The 26,975-nt window shown below is 41.3% G+C and overlaps 1 protein-coding gene across 2 annotated transcripts; it reads left to right on the top strand.

Moving 5' to 3' along the window:
• Window positions 1–19,924: 19,924 nt before the first annotated feature.
• On the top strand, window positions 19,925–23,561 carry rsph3 (radial spoke head 3). 2 transcript variants are annotated; one of them, XM_067241172.1, is made up of 8 exons: window positions 19,925–20,183; window positions 20,523–20,610; window positions 20,726–20,858; window positions 21,008–21,153; window positions 21,269–21,472; window positions 22,428–22,590; window positions 22,991–23,077; window positions 23,377–23,561. In XM_067241172.1, exons 1-8 carry the CDS (start codon window positions 20,071–20,073, stop codon window positions 23,463–23,465), a joined length of 1,023 nt encoding a protein of 340 aa, XP_067097273.1. In that variant the 5' UTR covers window positions 19,925–20,070; the 3' UTR covers window positions 23,466–23,561. The 2 variants fall into 2 exon arrangements, with proteins under 2 accessions (XP_067097273.1, XP_067097272.1); XM_067241171.1 differs by having other exon boundaries at window positions 19,927–20,183; window positions 20,717–20,858.
• Window positions 23,562–26,975: the final 3,414 nt, after the last annotated feature.

Below are 26,975 nucleotides of genomic sequence, written 5' to 3'. Positions count from 1 at the left end.
TGTGTTGGAGCAGGGAAACATCTCAAACATGCAGGACAGGGGTGCCCTGAGGACCAGGGTTGGGAACCACCACCACTACTGATAGGTTCCCATCCTTATTCAGAGGGAAAAAAACAGACCCTGTACATTTTCATTTACTCTAAATTACATTAAAAGTATTTTGTACATTCCCTGTGCTGTGTTGGATATTACTTGTATATTGCCATGGGTATTACGTGTTTTATTTCTTGAATAAGGCTACTCTATGTACTGTCCAGCTGTCTTCAACCCTGTGTATTCCTAACCTGTTTTATTGTAATGTTATTTGTCTTGCTGTTGCGCCACAATTTATCCTTGGGTATACCCATCAAATTGACCAGAGGCTCTGTCCTTACTATTTGTGCTCTCACACTGTCATCTAGTGGCCACTTTAGCGAATTTAAATGTATACCTTTTTCAAAATGTGAATATGATATAGTATACAATTTTTTTTTCAGTAGCTTACAATAGCCTACAGTTGTTGATAATGTCACTGCCAATTTATATTAGCCTATTTCTTAACCTTAATTCAATCAAGATCGGTTGAGTGCGGACAGGTTTTTTCTCTTGCAATGATCGTTATCTGGTTTCCCCTCAGAAACAAATGAAGTGGTAGCACCCAATTTTAAACGTGTACAGACGTTAAAAACGGCAGTGTACAGACGTCAAAACGTGTACAAAATGTAACGTCTGTACACCAACGACAATTCAGACGTTTTGGCACAGTTGGCGTTCCATAGAACAACGCCAACACACCTTGCTTGTCTTATCCACCACTCTCTCGCCTGTACTACTGTAACTGAATGGGAAACCGAAGTTTTCCCAAACTTGCAATCTTAAAAAGGCTGACAGGTCCTCTATCTGTCGTGGGTCGCCACCATTCGCCATACTCGTCCTTACTGCTGCTAGGTAGCCTATCTCTGACTCACGGCGGCGCCAATCAGAGCTTCAGAGCTACAGATTAGATTTCCCTAAAGAACACGAGTATCTAACAGTAGTTCTGCATGACATTAATTAATTTACAGGCAAGTTTTATTTATTTTTATACCGTGTATTCTCCATGGCAACCAGTGTATTCATACCGTGTATTTATACCGTGTATTCTACATGGCAACCACAGGTACTGGCGGAACAGTTGTTCAGATCGTCGCGCCGCGTGTTGATGACGTTTATGATTCTTTAGCAAAGTTTGTTTGTAGTATCCATGGCAACCAGGGGACTACACATGGGTTTACTTTACACGAGTGAACTAGCTTGCAGAAAACAACTATTTCGTATTATATCAAAAGTAGGTTTTCTTGCTGTACCAGTTAACAGAAACAACACCATTCACTTTAAAAGCTGCTACTTTAGCTATTTCAGAAAGCTAGTCAACAGCTCCCTCATCTAGCTAGCTTTGACAAAAATTCTGACAAAGTTTAGTTTGAGGGCGTTTTGTCTGAGAATGATGTCGTTTGGTTTGAGAGCGTTTTGTCTGAGAATTAGTGATGGGCATTCCGGCTCTTTTTCGTGAGCCGGCTCCTATGGCTCAGCTCACCAAAAAGAGCCGGCTCTTTTGGCTCCCGAACGGCTCTTAAAAAAATACGTGTTTTAACTATGAATTTGACTATGATGGGTGTGAAAACAATTTGAATTAAATTATGAAATGAAATCATACTCGACCGTAACCACATATCTTTAAAAATGCATTGATTTGTCATGGCTCTCCTCCGAGTTTTGACTACTCTCTGACTGTGTGTGAGTTGGCTCGGCCCTCCCTCATGCAGGATTGACAGGAACAGAATGTGAGGATGATTGTGTGCGCCTTTAAGCCTACAAGTATTTTTTTGTTGTTCTTTGAATTAGTCAATTATTTTAAATACAATTAAAATTCATTATTTCATAATAATTTCGTTTTTATAGGCTGTATTAATCTATTAAAAATAGAGTCAGCTCTTCAGATATGCGAGCCAGCTCCCGACGTTCACCTTCAAGAGCCGGCTCTTAGAGCCGGATCGTTCGCGAACGACCCATCACTACTGAGAATGACGCCGTTTAGTTTGAGAGCGTTTTGTCTGAGAATGATGGCGTTTGGTTTGAGAGCGTTTTGTCTGAGAATTAGAGAGGTTTTTCTGAGACTGTGAACAGATTTAATCTCCATGCCGCTAGTCGCATTGCCTGAGGAGCACCTTTGGCCAGATATCTGGTGCATTCCTTTGCCTATTTGGTAGGCTATTGAATGTTTGAATCCCCTCTGACCATACATGGGGCATAGCGCACACATTTCTTTTTTCACTCACACTTTGGTGGTTGTAAAGTTTCAGTATAATACTTTTTCATGCCAAAACAAATCTTTAATAAATGTGTATATGACCTTTCATCAATTATTCACAATCTCCTTGCATGCTAGAATGGGATTTATTTATTCGCCATGAAAGTTTGCACAGACAAGGAATTTGCTTTGGCAGGAAGGTGAATACAATAAACATACAGTTAGGTCCATAAGTATTTGGACATTGACACAATTTTCAGCATTTTGGCTCTGTATACCACCACAATAGATTTGACATGACACAATCAAGATGTGCTTTAAGTGCAGACTTTCAGCTTTAATTTCAGGGTATTTACATCCAAATCAGGTGAACGGTTTTGGAATTACAACACATTTTATATGTGCCCCCCCCCCTTTTTAAGGGACCAAAAATAATTGGACAAACTAACATAATCATAAATCTAATTGTCACTTTTAATACTTGGTTGCAAATCCTTTGCAGTCAATGACAGCCTGAAGTCTGGAAGCCATAGACATCACCAGTCGCTGGGTTTCGTCCCTGGTGATGCTCTGCCAGGCCTCTACTGCAACTGTCTTCAGTTCCTGCTTGTTCTTGGGGCATTTCCCTTCAGTTTTGTCTTTAGCAAGTGAAATGCATGCTCAATTGGATTTAGGTCAGGTGATTGACTTGGCCATTGCAGAACATTACACTTCTTTGCCTTAAAAAACTCTTTGGTTGCTTTCGCAGTATGCTTCGGGTCATTGTCCATCTGCACTGTGAAGCGCCGTCCTATGAGTTCTGAAGCATTTGGCTGAATCTGAGCAGATAATATTGCCCGAAACACTTCAGAATTCATCCTACTGCTTTTGTCAGCAGTCACATCATCGATAAATACAAGGGAACCAGTTCCATTGGCAGCCATACATGCCCACGCCATAACACTACCTCCACCATGCTTCACTGATGAGGTGGTATGCTTTGGATCATGAGCAGTTCCTTCCCTTCTCCATACTCTTCTCTTCCCATCATTCTGGTACAAGTTGATCTTGGTCTCATCTGTCCATAGGATGTTGTTCCAGAACTGTACAGGCTCTTTTTGATGTTTTTTGGCAAACTCTAATCTGGTCTTCCTGTTTTTGAGACTCACCAATGGTTTACATCTTATGGAGAACCCTCTGTATTTACTCTGGTGAAGTCTTCTCTTAATTGTTGACTTTGACACAGATACGCCTACCTCCTGGAGAGTGTTCTTGATCTGGCCAACTGTTGTGAAGGGGTTTTTCTTCACCAGGGAAAGAATTCTTCTGTCATCCACCACAGTTGTTTTCCGTGGTCTTCCAGGTCTTTTGGTGTTGCTGAGCTCACCAGTGCGTTCTTTCTTTTTAAGAATGTACCAAACAGTTGATTTGGCCACACCTAATGTTTTTGCTATCTCTCTGATAGGTTTGTTTTGATTTTTCAGCCTAACGATGGCTTGCTTCACTGATAGTGACAGCACTTTGGACTTCATATTGAGAGTTGACAGCAACAGATTCCAAACACAAATACCATACTTGAAATGAACTCTAGACCTTTTATCTGCTCCTTGTCAATGAAATAACGAACTCCCTTTATGAGAGAATAACATACACCTGGCCATGGAACAGCTGAGCAGCCAATTGTCCAATTACTTTTGGTCCCTTAAAAAGGGGGGGGGGCCACATATAAAATGTATTGTAATTCCTACACCGTTCACCTGATATGGATGTAAATACCCTGAAATTAAAGCTGAAAGTCTGCACTTAAAGCACATCTTGATTGTTTCATTTCAAATCCATTGTGGTGGTATACAGAGCCAAAATGATGAAAATTGTGTCAATGTCCAAATACTTATGGACCTAACTGTATACCTAAAATTTAAATATGTGGACTATCTATACTAAGGGTACATAAACTAGCAGTACTAAGTGGGATTAGAATAGAATTAAATATACAATAAAATATAAGTTGCCGTAAATTACAATATAAAAATACAAAAATACAAATATTACAAAAAATACAAATGTACAAGATACAATTTTGTAATGCAGTGCAAAAAGCAGTGTGTTTTAAGCAAGAAGAGGAAGCGGAAGGGAAGAAACTGTTTTTGTGGTGTGAGGTATTGGTCCTGATGGACCGCAGCCTTCTGCCGGAGGGGAGTGACTGAAACAGGGAGTGTCCAGGGTGGGAGGAGTCGGCCACAATCTTCCTCGCTCACCTCAGGGTCCTCGAGGTGTGCAGGTCCTCGAGGGTAGGTAGATTGCAGCCAATCACCATGCTCTGCGCTTAGATTCATTATAGGCTATGGTTGCATTCATCCCTGTTCCCCAGTCGAGGTGCATCATTTTCGTAAAATGAATGACACTGAATAGTTTGTCATGAAATGCTTGTCTTAAATGGTCTCAAATTGTAGGCCTATGTGTAGGCTACAGAGTCACATATATTTATGCATAAAGTTGAACACATTGTTTATGAAATGTCTAAAGTTGGTCAATTTAGATTATGTAGGCTTAGCTTAATATTCTAACCCAAGGGGGTTAGTATATTATGCAGTGTATATAATGCACTGTACATTTAAACATCAGTTCTCTGCTTTTTTCTAAACTGTCGGAGGCCGAACACACCACAAAACAAGGCTACAGCAAAATATAGGCTATTGACTTGACTAGGAATTAATTCGCCTATGCACTATAGAGGCTTAATTATTATTATTATAACATGTATATATTGCATTTTTCCGGTACACCCAGAGCTCTCCTTTCTCTACCCAGAAGATGGACTGGCCACGTTCCCAAAGGCAAACACGTGCGCGCTGGTGCTATACTTACCTGTGGGCCAGACTTATGACAACTTTAAAAGAAAGGTGGAGCTTGGAATAGGTTCTGCGGATCAGTTTTGGGAGGGCTAAATGTAGTCGTAAATTAATTTTAGATGAACACATGAATGTATTTTGTTCTGTTTAAATGTATGGATTTCAAAGGCATGATACTCATCTTCGAATTTGTTATGTATGTGATCTGCTGATCCGTTGGGAGGGCTGAATATTGTTCGTCCTACATGTATCCTATTTTCATAGTTACATAATGCAATAACATTAAACACACACAAAATTGTATTTGGTCTGCCAATCTTTATTACATTGACGTGATTGAGACTGCTTACTCATTCCAAGGCCTATTGACAATGTGATTACAACAGTTAAATGTTGTGTGTGTGCACTGTATTTAAGAAAGGACATTGAGGACCTGATCAGTTCCCAAACTGTATCTCCACCCAAAGGATTGTGTGTTGCCTGAGGTGTTCCAACTGTTCGCCACTTGGTTGAAATTGGTTTAGGGGAACCACAACTCTTTGTAGCCAGTCAAAGGCAAGTGCAACCAGTCTGATGTTACAACTGTTGTGTCAAGACAACCTTGCACAAAAATCTGATATGGGGACATGTATCTGTCAGTCCTCAGTAGGTGGTGATTCCATTGATTGCAAAACAATCCAAGGTCACGTTTTATACGAGGCAAGTAAACGAAGTGAAGAGCCCAAAGATGCCTTTCGTTGTTGGCAATAATGATTCCTTCATTTTCTCTATAGATATGTAAACAAGGAGTGGTAGACATCTGTTTCAAGTCTTATTGTCAGGTACACAGAACACCACAAAGTCAGACTGGGCACTGACATCTTTGGGACAGGATAATGCAAAGCAACCTGGCATAACATAATAAGTACTTAGATTACATCTATGATAAGCTAAAATAAATGATAATAACAAATTATAAACCTCCTAAATATACAAAATAGTATACAATATATTAGACCTCTAATACAGATAATGACCTATACTAACCTTAGACCTATACTAACCTAAGACAAGTGGGGTACAGTTAGTGCAATATTGCTGATAGTGCAACCAATAGCTGAAAGTGACAGTGTGTAAAGTGACTAGTGAGAAATGCATCAATGTAAAGTGGCTTGTGGCTCCCTCCTCGAATCCTTCTCTTCTCACATAACTGGTGCTAAAACCCTCTACTTTCTGGACAAAATTAACTCTGCTTCAAACCCCCACAAACTTTTTTCTACCTTCTCCACCCTTTTTAACCCACCTCCCCCACCCCCTCCCTCCACCCTGACAGCAGACGACTTCTCCTCCTTCTTTGAGAAAAAAGTCGCCGACATTAGCAGTCGGTTCCCTAAACCCACCTTTCCTACCCTCTCACCCTCCATGACTGACCCAACTAATTGTCTAAACTCTTTTTCTCCCCTGTCTGAGGCAGAGATCTCTGATCTCATTCTCTCTCATCGCCCCACCTCCTGTCCCCTTGATCCTATCCCCTCCCCTCTCTTTCAAACCATCTCCCCCTCCATCATAACTTTTCTTCTCCATGTCCTAAACTCCTCTCTTACCTCTGGCACCTTCCCCTCTGCCTTCAAACAGGCTAGAGTTACCCCTCTACTCAAAAAACCCTCCCTTAACCCTGCCGTCCTCCAGAACTACAGACCGGTATCACTGTTACCCTTCCTTTCAAAAACAATTGAACGTGCTGTATCTAACCAACTGTCTAACAACCTGCTTGACCCCAACCAATCTGGCTTCGAGACTGGCCACTCCACAGAGACTGCCCTCCTTTCAGTCACCACTGCCCTCCAGTCTGCCAGAGCGGCTTCCAGGTCATCCGTCATCATTCTGCTGGACCTTTCTGCAGCGTTTGATACGCTTAACCACCAGATCCTGCTCGCCAGACTTTCTGAGATGGGCATCACTGGCACTGCACTCCAGTGGATCTCATCCTACCTGTCGGGAAGATCCTACCAGGTTTCCTGGGGAGGCAAACTATCAGGACCTCGCCAGCTCTCCACTGGTGTCCCACAGGGCTCCGTCCTTGGACCCCTCCTCTTCTCTCTGTACACCACCTCACTTGGACCAATCATCACCTCCCATGGCTTCTCCTACCACTGCTACGCTGACGACACGCAGCTGTACCTGTCGTTCCCCCCGACCGATCCGGGGATCACAGCTAGGATTGAGGCCTGCCTCACAGACATCTCCGCCTGGATGACCGAGCACCACCTCAAGCTGAACCTCGCCAAAACAGAACTTCTCATCATCCCGGCTAAACCCTCCATCTCCCACGATCTCTCAATCACCCTGGGATCTGCGACGGTGACCCCTTCATCCTCTGCCAGGAACCTTGGGGTTACCATGGACGACGAGCTCTCCCTCACGGCCCACATTGCTGCGGTCTCCCGGTCGTGTAGATTCACCCTCTACAACATCCGGAAGATCAGGAGATACCTGTCTGAGCACTCCACCCAGCTGCTAGTCCAAGCACTTGTCCTCTCTAAGTTGGACTATTGCAACTCGCTGCTCGCTGGTCTCCCAGCATGTGCAACCCGCCCTCTTCAGAGGATTCAGAACGCAGCGGCCCTGGTCTACAATCTACCCAGATGCTCCCATGTTACCCCTGCTCCTCATCTCTCTCCACTGGCTACCTATCATGGCCCGTATCAGATTCAAGACCCTGGTATTGACCTTCCGAGCAGTGAACGGGACTGCACCCGTCTACATCAAGTCTCTCCTGCAGCCTTACACCCCTTACACCCACATCTGACCCGTCACCTACGGTCTTCTTCAGACAACCGCCTGGTGGTCCCACCGCTCAAGACCGCCCGGTCCCAACACAAGCTCTTCTCCTGTCTGGCCCCCCAGTGGTGGAATCAACTCCCCACCTCCATCAGAGACACTGACTGTCTCTCCACCTTCAAGAAAAGGCTCAAGACGCACTTGTTCCGGGAGTACAACGGTACTTAGGAATGGTTCGCTTGACCCGATGTTAGTTTCCTCAAGGATCACAATGACTCTTGCTCAGAGACTTGTTGCTCTTGTGGTTAGTGGTAACCACAAGAGCTCTCTTGGAAGTCGCTTTGGATAAAAGCGTCTGCTAAATGAGTAAATGTAAATGTAATGTAAATGTAGTGGTGGCCTGCCGATGATAAACTCAGCAGACCTGACCACACCACGTAGGACCTTGCGTTTTTTTTGTCACGCCTCTCCAGACATCGCCCCACAGTCTTTCAATGCATTGATTAGGAGTGCTCATCCCTCTTAAAGCACTCCCTCGGATTGATCCTCGGAAGACATCCATGAAGAGACAAATGGCGTTGTTTTCCCCTCCATAGTCACATCTGACTCTTGATGGGACTCCAAACTGGGCGACTGCTTCCGAAAACAGGTCCATTACAATGTCACTTCTGTTGTTTTTAGAAGCCTTCAGGAAAACCACCAGTCGGCTGAACCCATCGATTCCTCCATGGATTACAATCATCCACCTAAGAGATGAAGGAAGGGAAAATAAAAGATTTCACTTGCACATCTTATTTTATAAATAACAAAAAAATATATAAATGTCTTGAATGCAGCTAAAATGATTTGTATGTAACTGTACATTTCTGTGCAACATGTTGGGTGTTTAATAGAAAGAAAAGTCCTAACCTCTATTGCATTCATGTGAAGCAGAAAATATCATTTTCAATTCAAAACTCATAAAATAATCAGCTTGTCATTGGCTAGGGACACAGTTAGGGCAAATGAACGTATCACAGTAAAACAAGCCACTTACTTTATGAGCTTGTGGTTGCCATCAAGATGCCACAGCAGATTTGACCCTGCCATATGTTCTCCTCCGAAGCCTGTAGGACATACTCCAAATAGCAGCACCTTCAGATCAAGAGCATCATCTGTTAGATCCGTGTAGCGACCTCTAAAAGAGAAATGTGTACTGTCTATGGAAGACAATGTATACATATTAGAACTTAGATATATTTTTTACATTCATCCATAGTAGTAACTCTAAACAAAACAATGCGTTTAAGGAACAGTGACAAGGCAGATATGTGGTACATGCGCATGACATTTTTTTTCTCAAAAGATATGGGATATGAAAGAGTTCTATCACAGTATATCGATTTCTTTATGAAATGTATAGAAAGGTTAATTCTGCAGTGTTTTTGTCTTTCTAAAGAAAAACAAAATTGTGTATGGCTCAGTGAGAAAGGGGTTACATTATTCAGATTTCTCCTGAACTAGTCCTTCATTTGACACATACCATAACCGTCGGTTCACTGTTCTTCTTGAGACACCCAAGATCTCCGCAATCTGTTTAGCAGAGAAGTTAAAGGACAACAACATCTGCAACTGCTCTTGGGCGATTTGGTAAACCGGCCTTCCTCTACGGCAACTTATATTTTATTTTATTGTATATTTTATTTAATTCAAATTCCACTTAGTACTGCGAGTTTATGTACCCTTACTATAGATAGTCCACATATTTAAATTTTAGGTCCCTATATTTATTTATATTTATTTATGACGTAGCTAACGCAAGTCACGCTTACACGAATAAGTCTCACTTGGGTAAACGTCAACTTAGACTTAAGCCTCAAGCCGTTCCACTAACGTTCCGTTCCACTAACAGGCAACGCTAATTCAAGCTAGACCTCAATAAGCTTAGACTGTGCAGCCCAGATCAGGCGATCGTCGAAAAGAGGAGTTATGTCGCGAAAAGTATAGCGTAAAGCAGCAGAGGTGTGTTGTTTCAGCAGCGTAAATTGATTTTTTGAGTTTTTTTGTCCCCAAAAAGGGCAATGTTGCTGCAATTAACATGACAAGGGAGACAACTTGTCAAACCATTACGACCGTTAAAATGCGTAAATTGTAGACCTACCAAATCTACTTAACATATATATATATATATATATATATGCATTTAGGCCTACTGATAATTAGCGTAATTTGATGAGCTGTCTGAAACCGTTCTGACAGGCTAGCCTATGGTCGATATTCTCAACAGGAGATTGAGAATAATAGCCCAAAAAAGAACGTGGCAGCAATTGAAAATTGTAGGATAAAATTCAAAACACTGAAGAAGGCCATGGTTAATTGCACTTGATGTGGGCTAATAATGTTTTTGTCTTCACATCTTGAACAAAATCAAAAATTACTTCAAAATAACTTTGCCACACACATTTATTAACTGATAGGCTAAATGCTGAGCTTTAAGATAAAAGGGAAAGATAACCATGACTTAAATGGGGATTCACTGAAATGACTAGTATTGCACAGATCCAGCACTGACTTTTTAGATCAGAAGGTGACCCAAACTGCACACTTTGTTTGGCAGAACAGTCATTTAAAATTGCTCAGCATGACTTATCATTATTATATTACGAGTATTTTCAATTAACATAGTCTGCCTCCACAGATCCAGAGGGGGCTTGGACAGTGACAGACTGTGGCTGTGCCAAGTGTTGTCACAGCCTCACTTTGGGAAAGCATGCCCTACTGGGAACATTAGGGGAGACTGTTGGGCACAGAATCTAATTGTCTTCTTTGGAAAGGGCAACATTTGGGACACTGTCATGTAGGGGCAGCATAAAGGGCACTTCATAACAGCACCTTTTTCCATTGGAAGTAAGGGCATGGGAACAGTCCAATTTAGGCCATTGTAAGGGCACCTTATAGGGTACTGCATCACATTTTCTATACTATAAAGGAACTACTCTTTTTACATTTATAGAGGGCACACTGTCATTTATTGCATGGGGCATCCTGTGCACTCAAGCATATTTCACAATGTGAATGGCAGACAGTAGGGCACTTGGTCTAATTTTTGCCACTCTGGGCATTTTAGAAACGCTTTCAACCATGGGGGCACCAGGCAGTCACCCCCTGAGTCTTCCAATGGGCCTGGATACACCCATGGGGACAGTATATTGCACCTATAATATTGGGGAAGCCAGAGGAGAGGTAATATACAGGCTTGTCAACATATAGGCTACTTTAAACAATGAAAATACTTTATACAATTGAATAAAAAGTCCTCCTTGATTCTTTGTGTTTCAAGATTACCTGAAAAACTGATGATAATATTCAGGTACTGCTTTGGAGCAAGGTATACCCTTCATATTTCCTGGCATAGTTGCCCGTTCAAGAATGTCCCACATGCAAAGACACAGACAGATGCAGACAGACTGAACAGTGTCAAGGCTTGGCTACAGTGGGTTTGCTTCCTTGTGTGTGATTCCAGCAGACTACATAGTCTAGGCCTACCTACATAGACTGCAGTCTACTACCCTCCTTTCTACTATTATAGTCTACTCTCCTTTCTATTACTTTTTACAAAGGATGGTAGGCTGCTCTTATGTGTTCATTGCCATCCTTAAGAGTTGCTAAAGTGTTATTTCATATATATATATATTTATGTATTTTTTTTTTTAAAGAATGACAATTACATTTATCTAGATAAACTATGCTGGGCCTGCTGAACCTATACTTCTTCCACAGATACTGGTCAGGGAACCATTACTTCTGTCTCTGAAGACCCTTGGGGCTGGTGGGATAAACGCTCTTTGTATAATCTGAGCACCTTCATCCATCACAAGGTTGTCAAAGAACGGATACGCCATAATTGATTGTAACTTGTCTAGACGCTCTGCTTAGTTTCTAAGTCCTTATTTTATGTCAATTAACCAATGGCTTTTGAAAACAAAAGTGACATTATTTCTTAACTTGTTTATTTAAATTAATATATTTTTTGGAGATTAAGTAAACATGTAGCTAAATCATTAATGTCTGCACTTCAAAAAGTCTGAATTTACGTTTCCGAACACGGACTAAAGTGGTTTGCGCGCAGGAATTTACTCGACGGAACTGTCTTTTGAGATTCTGTTTCCTTCTGTTTGAAATTATTTGCAACACATTTTAGTTTAGCTTGACTTTTAGCCTGACACGGATCAGGCTAGTTCCGAAGTATAAGTTACCTTGGTTACGTAGTTAGAACTAAAGTAAGCCACCTTAATGGAACGGAACTCTCGCTAAAGTAAGTGAGACTTGGCGAGATAAGTCTATCTTTTCCTTAATCGACGTTGATGGAACACCCCCCAGGTGTCTGATACAAGGTTGAGCAACTCAGAAGACTGGACAAAGAATACAGGACAGGGCTCGACAATAACGATGGCCCGGGGCCAGTAAAAAGTAACGTCGGGACATTTACACTAGCAACTCACTGGCCCGATCGGAACACTGCAAATTATTGATTGAAAAAAAAAGAGCATTGTAAAAGTTAAAATCCTTCATATGTTTTGCTATCTGCTAAATGCATAAATAACTTTGCAGCTCGTGGGGCGCACAGTTGGCAAATCAAGAGTTGAGTATTGAGTGACGAGTGGTTGTCAAATTGTAATTCTCTAATCTCGATACATTTTTTAACAACTGGCGCGAGACAAAGTGAAGATGGCAGCAAAGTCGAGCTACGAGCTCAAACGGAAGCAACTTACATTGGGTTGACAATCCATCTTGCAGGCCGTTGACCATGCTGGTCAGGAATTTAAATGTAGATGCCCATCGTGTTATTGCACGACTTATAACAACGGCATATCACGTAATTAAGACGGGCCAGCCGTTCGCCTCGTTCCCCCAGGCTATTGAACTGCAGCAGAAGAATGGTGTCGACTTGGGTACTTAGTATCATACTGATGAAATGCTATGGAAGCTTTTATATATTAGCATTGAGGGACCAGAGGTTTCAGTTTCTGCCAGACAGTTAGAGAGATGGCTGTCAGCAGTGAAGAGGGCATGTCATGTTTTAGGTTAAAAGTCAATTGTTTTGCTGACTATTACCTTTTTATTTTTTATCACTAGAAATGTGATTTCATTTTTGTTCTTTTTATATCCAGGATGTGTTTAATAAATGGTTAAACATGTTAACAGAATAACACAACTTAAAAGTCTTTGGTTTTGTTGTAACAATGATAAATTACAACTTTTGGAGGGGGGGTCTGTAAAAATTGTCTTGGGGCCAGTAAGTTTCAAACCCAAAAATGTTAATGTTGAGCCCTGCAGGAGTCAGGGCAGTCAAATACTATCACAATATGGGGAGTTTTACTCTCACAAGAAACATCAGGGGGTGATAATGGGAGTCAGATGGCTGAGCGGTGAGGGAGTCGGGCTAGTAATCTGAAGGTTGCCAGTTCGATTCCCGGCCGTGTCAATTGACGTTGTGTCCTTGGGCAAGGCACTTCACCCTACTTGCCTCAGGGGGGAATGTCCCTGTACTTACTGTAAGTCGCTCTGGATAAGAGCGTCTGCTAAAATGACTAAATGTAAATAATCAACATAGTCTTTGCAAGCACAGAAAGAGGATGCTACATGCTAGATAGCTTTTGTTTAGGTCTTTAGATATAGGGCTCCTAGAAATGGCTTTGACGCTCCTCCTATTTTCCTCGTTCAGAGTTGTATGGCATTTTACACTTTGGTAATATTGTGACCACCTACCTACACTAGTGTCACAGGCATTTCCTAGTCACACCTTACAAAGAACTAACTTATGGCTATGCAGGCATAAGCAAACAGCAAAATGTGAGTTTATCAATGATACAAGCAACATAATTCATATAGGAATATTTCTCTCCTGGACATGACCAAGGGTTATGTTCTCATGAGCTTAATATAGCAGGGTATAGATCAAACGTTGTTTATTAGGCTATATTCAGAGTATTCCAAACAGTATAAAAGTAAAAAAGTAATCATTATCTTTTTAATTATTGTTAACTGATCAGTGGTTAAGCACAGACCTCTTCAATACACAGCAGCCAAGGGGTGTAGGGTCAGAGACTACGCCTCTAAAACAAAATGTAAGGCAGTATCAAAAATAGGAAAAGATGAAAGTTAATAACAAATAGACTACATATTAATTTATTTTCAGTCTTTAACAAGCAGTGTTTTGGCTACACAAAGGAAAGAATGACAGTGACATAGGCTACAGAAAAGAAAATACACCAAAAAAAGATATTAAGAAATTATCCACCGTCTGTCTTGTCCTTCTGAAAGTTGTTAAATTGAATAGGCTGAACCTCAACATTTAACATCAAGTGTAGCCTAGAATTTCTAAACGAATTAACTTTCATTTTAACGTACGTCACTTGGACCATGTCCTGACAATAAATAAACAACATTATGCTACATGTTTTGCCAGGATAACTGGATAGACCATTGAATGTTTATGATGTTTGACTGGGTACAACAACGCCATCAGTCAACCGACTATTAAAAAAAAAATGTAATGACGGGCTAGCATATAGCACAACTTCTGTATGATACGCAAAGTGTGTGGCATCCTTTAGCCAAATAATTAGCCTACATTTTGCTTAGAGATTGAAGTGCTAGACAACAAATGTTCTAATGAATCTCTGACTAAAGTCATCTTCTGACATTGCCTTTGCTCCGTGTTAAAATCTCCAAAATGATGAACTGGCAAAAACTTTATAACTAGGCCTATACATTTACTCTAAAATGTAGGCTACTTAAAAGTATGGCGACAACTAGGCAGGTTCTCCATGTCCCTATCCGCCCCCCATATACCACAACCGTTGGAGAGATAGGCAAGACAGAACAATCCACCGGAGGTATGCATACCCTCCTATCAGGGCATCAAATAGGGGTTATGCGCAACATTCTTCCGGGTTCTACAAAACAGATGTAACTACTTCCGGCCGTCCGCTACTGATGTAAACACAGCGTAGTAATGGCCACCTTCGGTGTTTTCAGGCGCTAACGTTACCCTTAATTACAATTTCCGATGTACACCGTATTGCCAAACGGACGTCCAGAGCCCCGAGTACTCTGTTAGACAAGGTATTTAAGTTTTACGCCTCCTCATTTATTCATAATTATGAAGGTATGTAATATGTGTACAGTAGCTTTTGCTAATGGCATCGGATATAGCGATAGTGTTAGCTAACTATCAGTAGTTAGTTTAGACTTGTATGCTATCAGTAGTTTAGTCTTTTATTTTTGCTCGCAGACGATTAAAACAGTCAAACGAAGACTGCATTTTAGCGATGGGGTTATAGTACTAACAGTATAATTACTACGATGTCCTGTGTGTTTATGCTGGTCAACCGTTATGTAATCCATCTGACTGTAGGTTTAATGTGTCGACTGTAGGTCTAATGTAGACTGCTGTTCTGGCAAGTGTTTCAGATTTCTAAAATATTGTTAGAATAATGATAAAAGTACTGAGTGGATGAATGCTGTATCTTCTTGTCCACCAGTTTCAAACAAAGACAGGTTGACCGGTACTATCAGTGTCAGAGCAGCTTGTCACAGGTCCATGCAGAAGAATGAAAAACCACACAGCTTGAGAGTAGGCTAATGTTTAGGGATGGGTTTGGGTATTCTGTTCAATTTTGCAGTCTGTTCCAGTTCAATGACTGCAGCATAGCATGCGTTCATCAAGCCTCTCAGAACGAAAATATTTACATTACAACTACTTTCATTTGACCATGAGCATGTTCTCGACTATGTAAACATTCTTCTGAGACACTTGATAAATGGCTATAGTCTACCTGTTAGTGGAGAAGTAAGGTAATTGGGGCAAAGTTGATTGACAGTAAATATTTCTATTGCAACATATTTGGTATGGTATACCTCACCTCGTATTGTAATAAACTTGTAGGAAACCCCTTGTCAACAAACGTACCCCAGCAACTTTACTAGGCCAATTCTTAATTCAGCGGTATCTGAATAGTAGCAAAATTCACGTCAAAAACACTTCAAAGGATATATCAGTATCAATGTTTGTCTAATTGACTCTTTGTGTATTTTACACAGATAGTGCTACGTGATTCAGAACCTGTCATCATGACCTCCAGTCAGTGTTCGTGCAAAGCTGACACAGCAGTGTGTAATGACACTGCTGCACTGCTCTTTCAGACAGCTCATTACTCAGAGCTCAATATCCAGGTTGTCCCCCCTGTTCATGCCTGCACAGAAACTGAACAACAATAGCACAAGCCCAGAACTACAGTAAGGGTTGAGGCAAATGTACTGTATATGTATGTAAGAGTTAGGCTATGTATGCAGCAATAAAAATTGTAAATTGCTAAAAGAAAGTATTGTGATCTAAGGTCAGAAGCATTTTGAGGTGCAGCGTAATATAGTGGAGTTTATTTTCCGAGCGGTAAATGGGACTGCAGCTGACTACATCAAGTCTCTCCTCCAGCCTTACACCCCCACCTGCCAACTACGGTCATCTTCTGGTGGTCCCACCGCTCAAGAGTGCCCGGTCCCAACACAAGCTCTTCTCCTGTCTGGCCCCCCAATGGTGGAATCAATTCCCCACCTCCATCAGAGACACTGGCTGTCTCCCCACGTTCAAGAAAAGGCTCAAGACGCACTTGTTCTGGTACTTAGGAATGATTGTCTGGACCTGATGTGTTTCCTCCAGGATCACAATGACTCTTATTGAGAGACTTGTTGCTCTTGTTGGTTAGTTGTAACTGACTTAAAGTTATTGTACTCGATGTGAATTATATTATTGTTGCTTGCTTTTTCTACAGGTACACACTTGCACTTCTGAAGTTCATGTTGTTTAATTGTAACTTGTCTAAACATGCTCTTATGGTTCTTCCCTTTGGGACTTATTTGGTTTTTCACAATGTATGCTTCATGTTTTGGCTACCCGCAATGTTTGGGGCTATCTTGTTGTTATGATCAGTGACCTATGCACTTTTGTAAAGCTCTCTCTTGGAAGTCGCTTTGGATAAAAGCGTTTGCTAAATGCATACATTTAACTATCCCTCCAACGTCAACAGCTGCAGAGTTCCATAGTCTTTGGGTCTTTTGCCAAATGATGGAGTGGAAAGGGGAAAGTGAACGTATGGACCAAAAGACTGGGGGTGTTTTGGATGGGAGATTTATGCCAATAATGACCATCAGGTCATTGGCAGAAGGATGATTGGATGAAGATTGGGCCGATGTATTTGTCATATGAATGGTGTTTCTGCCTATTCAAATTAGAGCATATTCAATAAGTGTGGAGCTCATGTGCATATTCAAATTACTTTCAAAAGAAACTTGTAATAAAAAGTTACTTTTCATTTATACTTTTACTATGTTAAGTTTTATTGTGGTAGGAGTAAAGGAAAAAATTAAGCCTATTTGGGTGTATTTTGGGCATATTCGATTAGTGTATAGCTCATTTGCATATTAACATTCATTTTTAAAGAAACTTGTAATACAACATTTTGTACTTGTCATGGGTAGTTTCATTGTGAAAAGTTTCATTTTGATAGGAGTAAAGGAAAAAAAATAGCCCCATTGGGGTGTAATGTTGCCTGTCCTTATTGGCACACATCTCTGATTTTCTTTTGTTTGTCATTTAGCAGACGCTCTTATCCAGCCACCTGACTCCCTCTGATTGATGAGAATTTAACATATTTCCTCAACTAGGATTTCTTAGGACTTTTAGTATGTTGTTCTGGACACCTCATAGAAATGATCTAAACTGCCCAAAAAAATTACAATTAGTCTGTTGTAAAACGCTACTTTGCCTGGACTAATAGTAACAAAGTTACATACTAGCTAGTTACACAGAAAGAGACACAATATGACAACGAAGTCCAAGTGGACTCAAAGAACGCAGTGTTCGGCAATCAACTGCAACAACTACCAATGTGACAGTATTTATGCCTTTCATCGCTTTCCCAAAGACCCTGACAGGTAAATTTTGTCGGTAGCGTAATCTTATGCACCTGCTAACTTTAACGTTTTTTTTGTCTAGTAGTAGGCTAGTGAACTTAATTCCTTCTAGGAACTGCAGGTCCTAGCCATAGAAACCAGAATAATGATTTATATGGATATGACAGTAAATTAAAATGAGCTTCTTAAATTAATTTGCTGAATTCATATATTTCATTGATAACTTATTTGTGTATACTGTAGGCTAACGTTGTAATGTGTACTGTAGAGCTAGCGTACCTCCTGGGAAACGGTCTAACGTTAGGCTATTATAACGTTATATAAACTCATCACTTTATTCTTACCTGTCACACTTAGCCTAATGTAGAGAGTAATATAATTTATAAAATGCTTGAACTTCTCTGTCAATATAAGTTCTTTGCATCACCAAACGCTGCAGATGTGTACGGAAATGAGAAGCGGAAACGATTACATCTGTTTTCCGGTTCGAACGCTGGGCGCTCCGCATAACCCCTATTGAATTTGGTATGTTGTGCATGTTTGCTCTGTGTGGGTGTTGCTGTATCCCGTGTATCAGCGCAGCGCCACGATTGGCTACGACTGAGCAAAAGATGTTCACACCAGACGCGCATTTCTCCGCGCCGGTCACCAAACCTTTCAGCTACTCTGAGCTTTCCTTTACGCTGACATGGTGCATAAACATGGCATTGGCTATATCCCAGCATTGATCCTTATCTACGTTGTCCTTGTAAAATTGTTGCTGACATACAACAACTCCCTCTGCTTTTCAACTTCGAGAATTCATTTGATGCTGATTTTAGAAATCGACTTGGGGGTTCTCTCTCGGTCGGCTATGTCTGCGTGTGTGTTGTTTGCAACGCGTGACAACTCGTTTTTCTCAAACAAACAAAACAACTACGGGCATGCTAGCTCAACGGATCAATCCGTTTTTATTTTCATTCGTTTTCATCAGGGTAACCACATGTAAAGGACGTTCGTTACCAACATTGTGCAATTATAAAGTCTACAACTTTACAAATGTTCACCGTAGTCTACAATTAATGGAGTAAAATCTTAATAACATGTTTTTTAATTCAAATATATCAACTAATATGGTGTATTTCATCATCTTGCAGCCGATTTCGCAAGCGTCTCTGCGAAATCGGCAGCGCGAGTGACCTCTCACTGGTCTTTTCCTTTCGTTTTTTTTTTTTTCCACACTTGCACTTATAGCGGTTCATGTTGTTTAATTGTAACTTGTTTAACTACATGCTCTTATGGTTCTTCCCTTTGGCACTTACTTTGGTTGTTCACAATGTGTGCTTCATGTTTTGGCTACTCGCAATGTTTTTGTGGCTATCTTGTTGTTATGATCAGTTACCTATGCACTTTGTAAAGCTCTCTCTTGGAAGTCGCTTTGGATAAAAGCGTCTGCTAAATGAATAAATGTAATGTCTTACTGCACATATACAAACAAATAACAAATACACTGTGTTTATTGAGTGAATTTTGACAATGGCAGTCAGTGTAATAGTGTGTGATATTCATGCCATAAAGTCAACATTTCTGTGTATCGCCAACCTGTTATTGAATGAATATGGTAAATATATTGTGATATTTACTATTACATGTAAGAAGGATATATAAATGTATCGACCCCCTGGTTTTTACCTCTTTTGGGGGGGTCCGAGCCTTAATCGGGGGGGTCAGATCCCCCCAAACCCCACCGTAATTCGCACACTGGCAACAACGATTTACCCTGTAAGAAATCGAAAGGACATAAGTACTCGTTCATTCAACCTTTGACGTGTAATCCATGTTGAACATGCAAAAACTACAATCAAATCTGAGATTTCTCAACGACAAGGTGAAAGAGACCAATTTAGCCGGGAGTGGCCAGGCTCTGGTAGCGCTGCTACTGGGCACTGGTGTTGCAATGGAGCGTTCTATTGGCTTTCACTTCTTGTCAATATAAGTTTGTTGGCGCTACCTAGTGGCTGTTACCAAAAAACATCAGAGTTTCGCCTCTTGCCCCTGTTAAACATTCTATGAGCATGTCGAATAACAAAGGAAGTGATGCAATGCCTTGTTTCCGGGATGCCGTTGCTATGACAAACATCAACTTTGCGTTTGTATTCAATCACATATGGTCATGTTAACATTAGTTCAGCGAGCTGTATTTAGTTTATTTTCAGTGGTATATGTTTGTTTGGCAATAGAGTACAATATTTAGGTGTTTAATAGTACAATAGTAAAATGACATCCGTTTTACAGCCTCAGAAGGAGCCAACTAACGGCACATACACGTTCTCCAGTCGTCCAAGGCCTGTACAAAACCGCACTACATACAGGGAGCCTGCAGCAGAGCAGTAAGTTTGACGACGTAGCCTGTAGATCGTAGATAGACGACAAATGTGTAGCCTAAATAGGAAATTACTCTGGGTCACTAAACCCAAGTGTTGTTATTGACTGTTGAGTTTGGCGCCTTACTGTAAGTAGGTGACGCTTGTGCAGCACAGTAGTAAGCAGTACACAGAGGTGTTCCCTTCACTGACTGAATGTGACTGCAGATATAGCTATAACGTTACTAGCTAGCCAGCTAAGCGAGCGTGCTATTCACTGTCAAGAAGTGTGTCAAACCAAAGACACACTGTCGCAATAAGAAGTTGTACTGTCTTTATGGAAGAACATTTTCTCATACAATGTAGAACTGATGGACAATCCAATTATGGAAACATCATGTATGATCGTCGAGTTGTCAGGGGAAACACATATGCCCAACACATCATACCGATTGTGAGTACTCACTCAGTATTGAAAATGACTGCCTATCAATCTGAAACTGTATGAAGTACTGTACAGAAGGAAAGGAGAAGTTGAATACTATGTGTGTCTTTGACAGACTGTGCAGCCTGACCCTATAGAAATACAGAGACAGCAGGAGGCCAGAAGGAGAGCCTTTGCTCGGAAGCGGGCCAAGGAGCAGTTCAGGCCCAGGACTCCAGAGGCACTAGAAGGAAGGAAGCACATAGACGTACAGACAGGTAAAACACTACAGGCTCCTAACAGTCTTCTAAGTAGAGCTAAAGTAATTTCAACAAGACAACTTGACAGCATAACGTAATGCGATAATATAACTTTTTGAGAGCGAAGCAACACAGAACTTATGAAGGTCTTTACCTGTGTCATGTAGAACTGTACCTGGAGGAGTTGAGCGATTCCGTCGAAGATACCAGTGTTGAGTGCCAGACTGATGCATTTCTGGACAAACCGGCGACGCCCCTCTTCATTCCTGCCAAATCAGGCGAAGACGTGGCCACACAGATAGAGGAGGGAGAGGTGTATGAATGCTGATTGCTTTTCTAGCGCACACACAATTAGAAGTGAGGAGTTATGTTAAACAATACAGCATTCAATTAATTTAACTAATTCTTCTTGGGGCCCTTGCTTGCAGCTGTTTGACTTTGACATGGAGGTCCGCCCGGTGCTAGAGGTTTTGGTGGGGAAGACGGTGGAGCAGGCTCTGCTGGAAGTGATGGAGGAGGAGGAGCTGGCCAGCCTGCGGGCGCAGCAGCGAGCCTTCCAGGAGCTCCGCAACGCTGAGCTGGTGGAGGTGCAGCGACTGGAGGAGCAGGAGAGACGCCACCGTGAGGAGAAGGTACCACGCCGGCAGACAGCCCTGACATGTACAGTTATGTCTCAGTGGGATTTGGGTCTATGGACGCTTGTTCCGTTCACCACCGGCAGCAATGCTTTGATTGCGGAAAACTCTGGAAGGGCTAAAGGCCGAAATATGCTTCTGCGTCTCCGTTTACGGATGGGCGGGCGCACGGATACGCACGGATACGGACGGATAGACTTTGTTTATGGTTCTCCGTAGGCTGTGGGTGCTGAAAACAATTCACCGCCAGAAGAGTAGGTGGCGCAACGTTTTTTTGTAAGTCGTCGTGGAATGTTTATTTACCTAGGTTATCGAGAAGTCGGAGCAAATTTACAAATTAGCCGTTTCATCAATAAAATACGCACATTTTCAGCAACTACACTGCCCATTTCTCGTCACATTTTAATTCAGATGCTGATTTACATGTACTGTTTAGCTGAAATATGAATTGTGAAAACTTACAGCAATGGCGGTCAAAGGATTCTGTTCGTCCTGTTTATCACGGCAACCCCGCCCCTGACGCAAGCGGTTCTTAATACTGACCAATCACAGCCAAGGGGGTCTCCGTAGCTCTCCGTCGCTCTCCGAAATTACGACGGATAGTTAGAAAATTCAGGAGGTGCACGTCGAGCTCTCCGGGGCTCTCCGAGGGCTGACGGAGAGCTCGTAGAGGGCGTTCCACGGAGACGAGGGCGTTCCCATGTGTCCGTTTTTCGAAAAACACAGAAGCATATATCGGCCTTTAGGTGGAGAGCGCAGCTGCGTAATCATCACTGAGATCATTGACGAGAATAAATGGGGGAGTGAAGGGTTAAATATAGCCTATGCCGTTACTGTACACGTTTGATGCTGATGATACGGTCACTTTTTATGATTGATTTATTGACTTTCTGGTTGCCTTCCATTAATTGGCCCACACACATGGTTGAATAATTGTTTTCTTTGACCACAGGAGCGTAGGATGGCACAGCAGAGGGAGGTGCTGGAGAGGGAGAAGGAGACGGCAGAGAAGATAGCATCCCGGGCCTTCGCCCAGCAGTACCTGGCTGACCTCCTCCCATCCGTCTACACCACCCTTAGAGACCACGGCTACTTCTACGACCCTGTGGAGAGAGGTCGGCTCCCCCTCCTCCCGTGAGGGCTACTGCCCTCCACCACCTTCCATTCCACTTCAGCAATCACTTACATAAGGCATTTTGGCACACAAAGAAATCACAAAATATTGAAGCAAAAAAAACCAGTTCACATTACAATATAGGACAAGGGCTGCCCAGCTCTAAATCAGATGGGTAAACTAGGATTTGCGAAACATTAATGTCAGGACATTTTATTCAGTTGACGCTTTTATCCAACGTGATCTACAAATAGTGCATTGAGTACAAAGTACAGGAGAAGAAAAAGGATCAGAAGTGTATTTATATCACACTTTCCTTATGTTTACAAGTGCATATCCATCACGTTTTTCTTGAGAATGCATCTGTGATTTTTGTGTACTTTGTCCTCCCTCTCCCCCAGATATTGAGACTAGGTTCCTCCCATGGCTCTTTACAGAGGTCACCAGAACTATTGAGAAGAGATACGTGGCACGAACCGTTCTTGACAGTAAGGAAGGCATTAGGAACAAAGATTAGGACATATTTTTCTTTCCAACATCAGAACATTAAGTCCTACGGATTTATAATGCCAATGCATTGATCTTATTATTGTCAATTCATGGTTTTTACAGCTCCATCTAGTGGTTGGCGTTTAATTTGCAGTGGTTGTGGTTTATCTCTTCTAACAAATGAATTCCTTTCACCTGAAAACCAATAGACTGCTGGTCATTGTCTAGATGGTCATTAGTAGTAGTGCAACAGTAAGATACAATGACTGTCTGTCCTCACTCTCAGTATCTGTTTCAGTGCTCCTCCGTGAGGTTACCCAGAAGAGGCTAGACTCCTTCCAGCAGCCAGAGGCTCAGCTACCTTCTAAAGAAGAGTCTATGGGCTAGATACAACAGCCTGGAGATAAAACCCACATTCTTTAACAGAAGTGGTTGTTGGGATGAAATACATTTCAAATATAATAAACCCTCTTACATTCTGTATAAGCTACTTTGGTATGCCATTATATATAAAATGGCAATCAGTTTGTGTATGTGACTGTGATCACCAAAAATCCTTGAAATCCGGTAGACAAAAATCTGGTTTTACAACTTGACAAACTGACACTTATAATGTTGACTACTGCACTTTTTTTTTTTTTGGTTAATTGAGTTAATCCATGTTCACTTGTTTTCACTTGCCAACCATTAATAATGGATTCATGAGTAGAATAAGTAAATTCAGCATTCTAACCTCAAGTTAAATAAGTGATTTGAGGACCTTTATAGTTCTGTGGTTTAAAAAGAAACCAAAGCAAAACCACAGAAAATAACTGAAAAATCAATCATGGCAGACTTTTGTTTCCTAGGTTAATGTTTTGCCTTTGGTTGCTGTTTCTAATGTTCTTTCTAGTTTCGAACATGTTTCTCTTCCTGCTCTTCGTGACATGGTTAGTGGTATGAGGCCGTCCTCCTCTCCTCATGATATTGTCCCAGCGATTATAAAATCATCTTTTATAGGGCTGGGAATCTTTTGGTACCTCACGATTCTAATCAATTCTTGGGGTCACGATTTGATTAAAAAACGATTCAAGATTTTTTGAAAAACATTTTAAAGATCGATTCACATAAATGTATGAATCGATCTGAATCGCTAAATCGTGATTCAAATATGAATCGATTTTTTTTACCCCACCCCTAATCTTTTACATCGCTTGGACTTAGTATCCAGTCAATTATAAATTCGTCCCTGGATCAAACTTGCCTGAATAATTAACGACCTGTGTCTAGACTGGTCACTGATCATAACAACGAGATAGCCCCAAACATTGCGGGTAGCCAAACATGAAGCATACTACATTGTGAAACCAAATAAGTCCCAGAGGGAAGAACAATAAGAGCATGTAGTTAGACAAGTTACAATTAAACAGCAAGAACCTCAAAAGTGCAAGAGTATACCTGTGGAAAAAGCAAGCAACAATAATATATTTCACAGCGAGTACAATAATTTTAAGACAGTTACAACAAACCAACAAGAGCAACAAGACTCTCAATAAGAGTCATTGTGATCCTGGGGGAAACTAACATCAGGTCCAGCCAATCATTCCTAAGTGCCGTTGTACTCCCGGAACAAGTGCGTCTTGAGCCTTTTCTTGAAGGTGGGGAGACAGTGTCCCTGATGAAGGTGGGGAGTTGATTCCACCATTGGGGGGCCAGACAGGAGAAGAGCTTGTGTTGGGACCGGGTGCTCTTGAGCGGTGATGAAGAAAGTGTTTTGTCCGTCTCTTCATAAACGGAGTGACTAAGTTCAGTTGAGTTCTGGATTTTAATAAGTATTATCAATCTGCAGATTGGGAGAGAAAACCAGACCTCTGACAATAAAATGACAACACGACACCAGGCTTAGGTCTCAATCTTGTCTCTCAGCTCTGAAAGCTAGAGGACCATCTTTTATAGGGCACAAGAATGTAAACATAGATTGTGACAGTCAGGCAGTAATGACGTTTCAACAGTCTCAGAGAAAGAGATTCACTGCTCCCAACACATGACAACTCTCAGACTAGAGAGTTCATAGTTGGAGCCTATCCTTGTAGTCATGACAAGGAACGTTTAGCCCGTACTTTCTCCTGACCCCGAACATCTATTAACCCTGACACAGACACAATATACTCTATTAATAGCAAGCTTACATGAGAACGTACTAACTAGTATCCAATGACTAGTTCTATTGATTAGTGAACTAGAGAGGGTACAATTTCTGGGGAAATTGTAGGGTGTGCTTGCTTGCGTCGGTTGCACAGGGGTCCGTTTTTGAATGACATTTTTACAACTGATATTTCTGTATATTTTATATAAAAATGCATACTTATTATTTATAAAGATTACATAGATTTAAAAGCATTTTTTTTGCTGCTCATTTACAACTGAAAATACGAGTGAAGTATAGAATGAAATAGATGTCTTCTCATTTCCCCTGCAAGAGGCAGCCTCAACGTTGAATCAAAACGAATACATTTGGCAGACCGGTGTAAAAATGGACCTAATCTCTATGACTTAAACGTCATTTTAAGTTTTTCCCTTCTCATGATATTTTCAGGCATTTAGCCTACTCATTGCATTCATTCATTAATAAAGAACCCCCTTTGAAGATTATTCTACGACGTTACCCGGTAGTAGAAGACGGAATCGCGATTCAAACAGTACCATCTGCTAACTGAAAATATGCCCCCCAAAACGTAAATAAGCTTGACATTTATTTAGTGGAAAATCGCTCATTCATAAACAGCTCACTGGTAGCGATCATTGTCAGTAACAACGCAAAATGCGATATAGCCCTGTGTGGAGAAGCTGCCCCGGTAAATTGTACTACTACGGTACAGTACTAGACTACTGCTGTGTCCGTCTTGGTAGCGATTGCGTTGGTTGAATTGGATTTAACGTTCCGTTGTACGGTTTAAGCTGAAATTAATTATTTTCATGAACAGATTGACAACGTTTAGGCTGTGGCAATGAAGTTCAGGTTAGTAGTTAGATAGACTTTTGATTTAAGTAAGGGGAGTGCCGAACATGTTCTGTCGCCGTTTGACTTCCTAAACAGCTGTGTAGCTTGTAGTGTCTCGCGTAGGCTACAGCGTTGCAGTGAATGCTGAAGCAGCATTCCAACAATAAGTTGAATAAAGATTCAAAGAACAATACTTGGAATGCTGAAGCAGCATTCCAACAATAAGTATGCAGAATAACAATAGTGTTTTTGCTTGCAGCAAACACACTAACAATAGGTTTCCTGCTTACGGAGGAATCCTAATAATAAAACTAACAATAACAATAGGTTTCCTCCTTACGGAGGAATCCTAATAAATATAGCTGCAAGCAGCAATGAAGGGGCCAAGCAGCATTCGATATGGAAATTCAGTTGTTTAAGAAGCAAAGCAAAACTTTTAATAAAAAACATTCGCTTTTTTTAAAATCGCATTATACTTTTCGGCAACTAGCACCCCATTTATTTGCTTACGTCAATAAAAGTTGCCTGCAAATTAGTGATGGGCATTCCGGCTCTTTTTCGTGAGCCGGCTCGTATGGCTCAGCTCACCAAAAAGAGCCGGCTCTTTTGGCTCCCGAACGGCTCTTTAAAAAATACATGTTTTAACTATGAATTTGACTATGATGGGTGTGAAAACAATTTGAATTAAATTATGAAATGAAATCATACTCGACCGTAACCACATATGTTTAAAAATGCATTGATTTGTCATGGCTCTCCTCCGAGTTTTGACTACTCTCTGACTGTGTGTGAGTTGGCTCGGCCCTCCCTCATGCAGGATTGACAGGAACAGAATGTGAGGATGATTGTGTGCGCCTTTAAGCCTACAAGTATTTTTTTGTTGTTCTTTGAATTAGTCAATTACTTTAAATACAATT

This window comes from Osmerus mordax, chromosome 8 (assembly GCF_038355195.1).
Source record: "Osmerus mordax isolate fOsmMor3 chromosome 8, fOsmMor3.pri, whole genome shotgun sequence".
In the NCBI taxonomy this organism is placed as follows: domain Eukaryota; kingdom Metazoa; phylum Chordata; class Actinopteri; order Osmeriformes; family Osmeridae; genus Osmerus; species Osmerus mordax.
The sequence above is the reverse complement of the archived record's forward strand: the minus strand, read 5'-3'. Positions and strand labels throughout refer to the sequence as shown.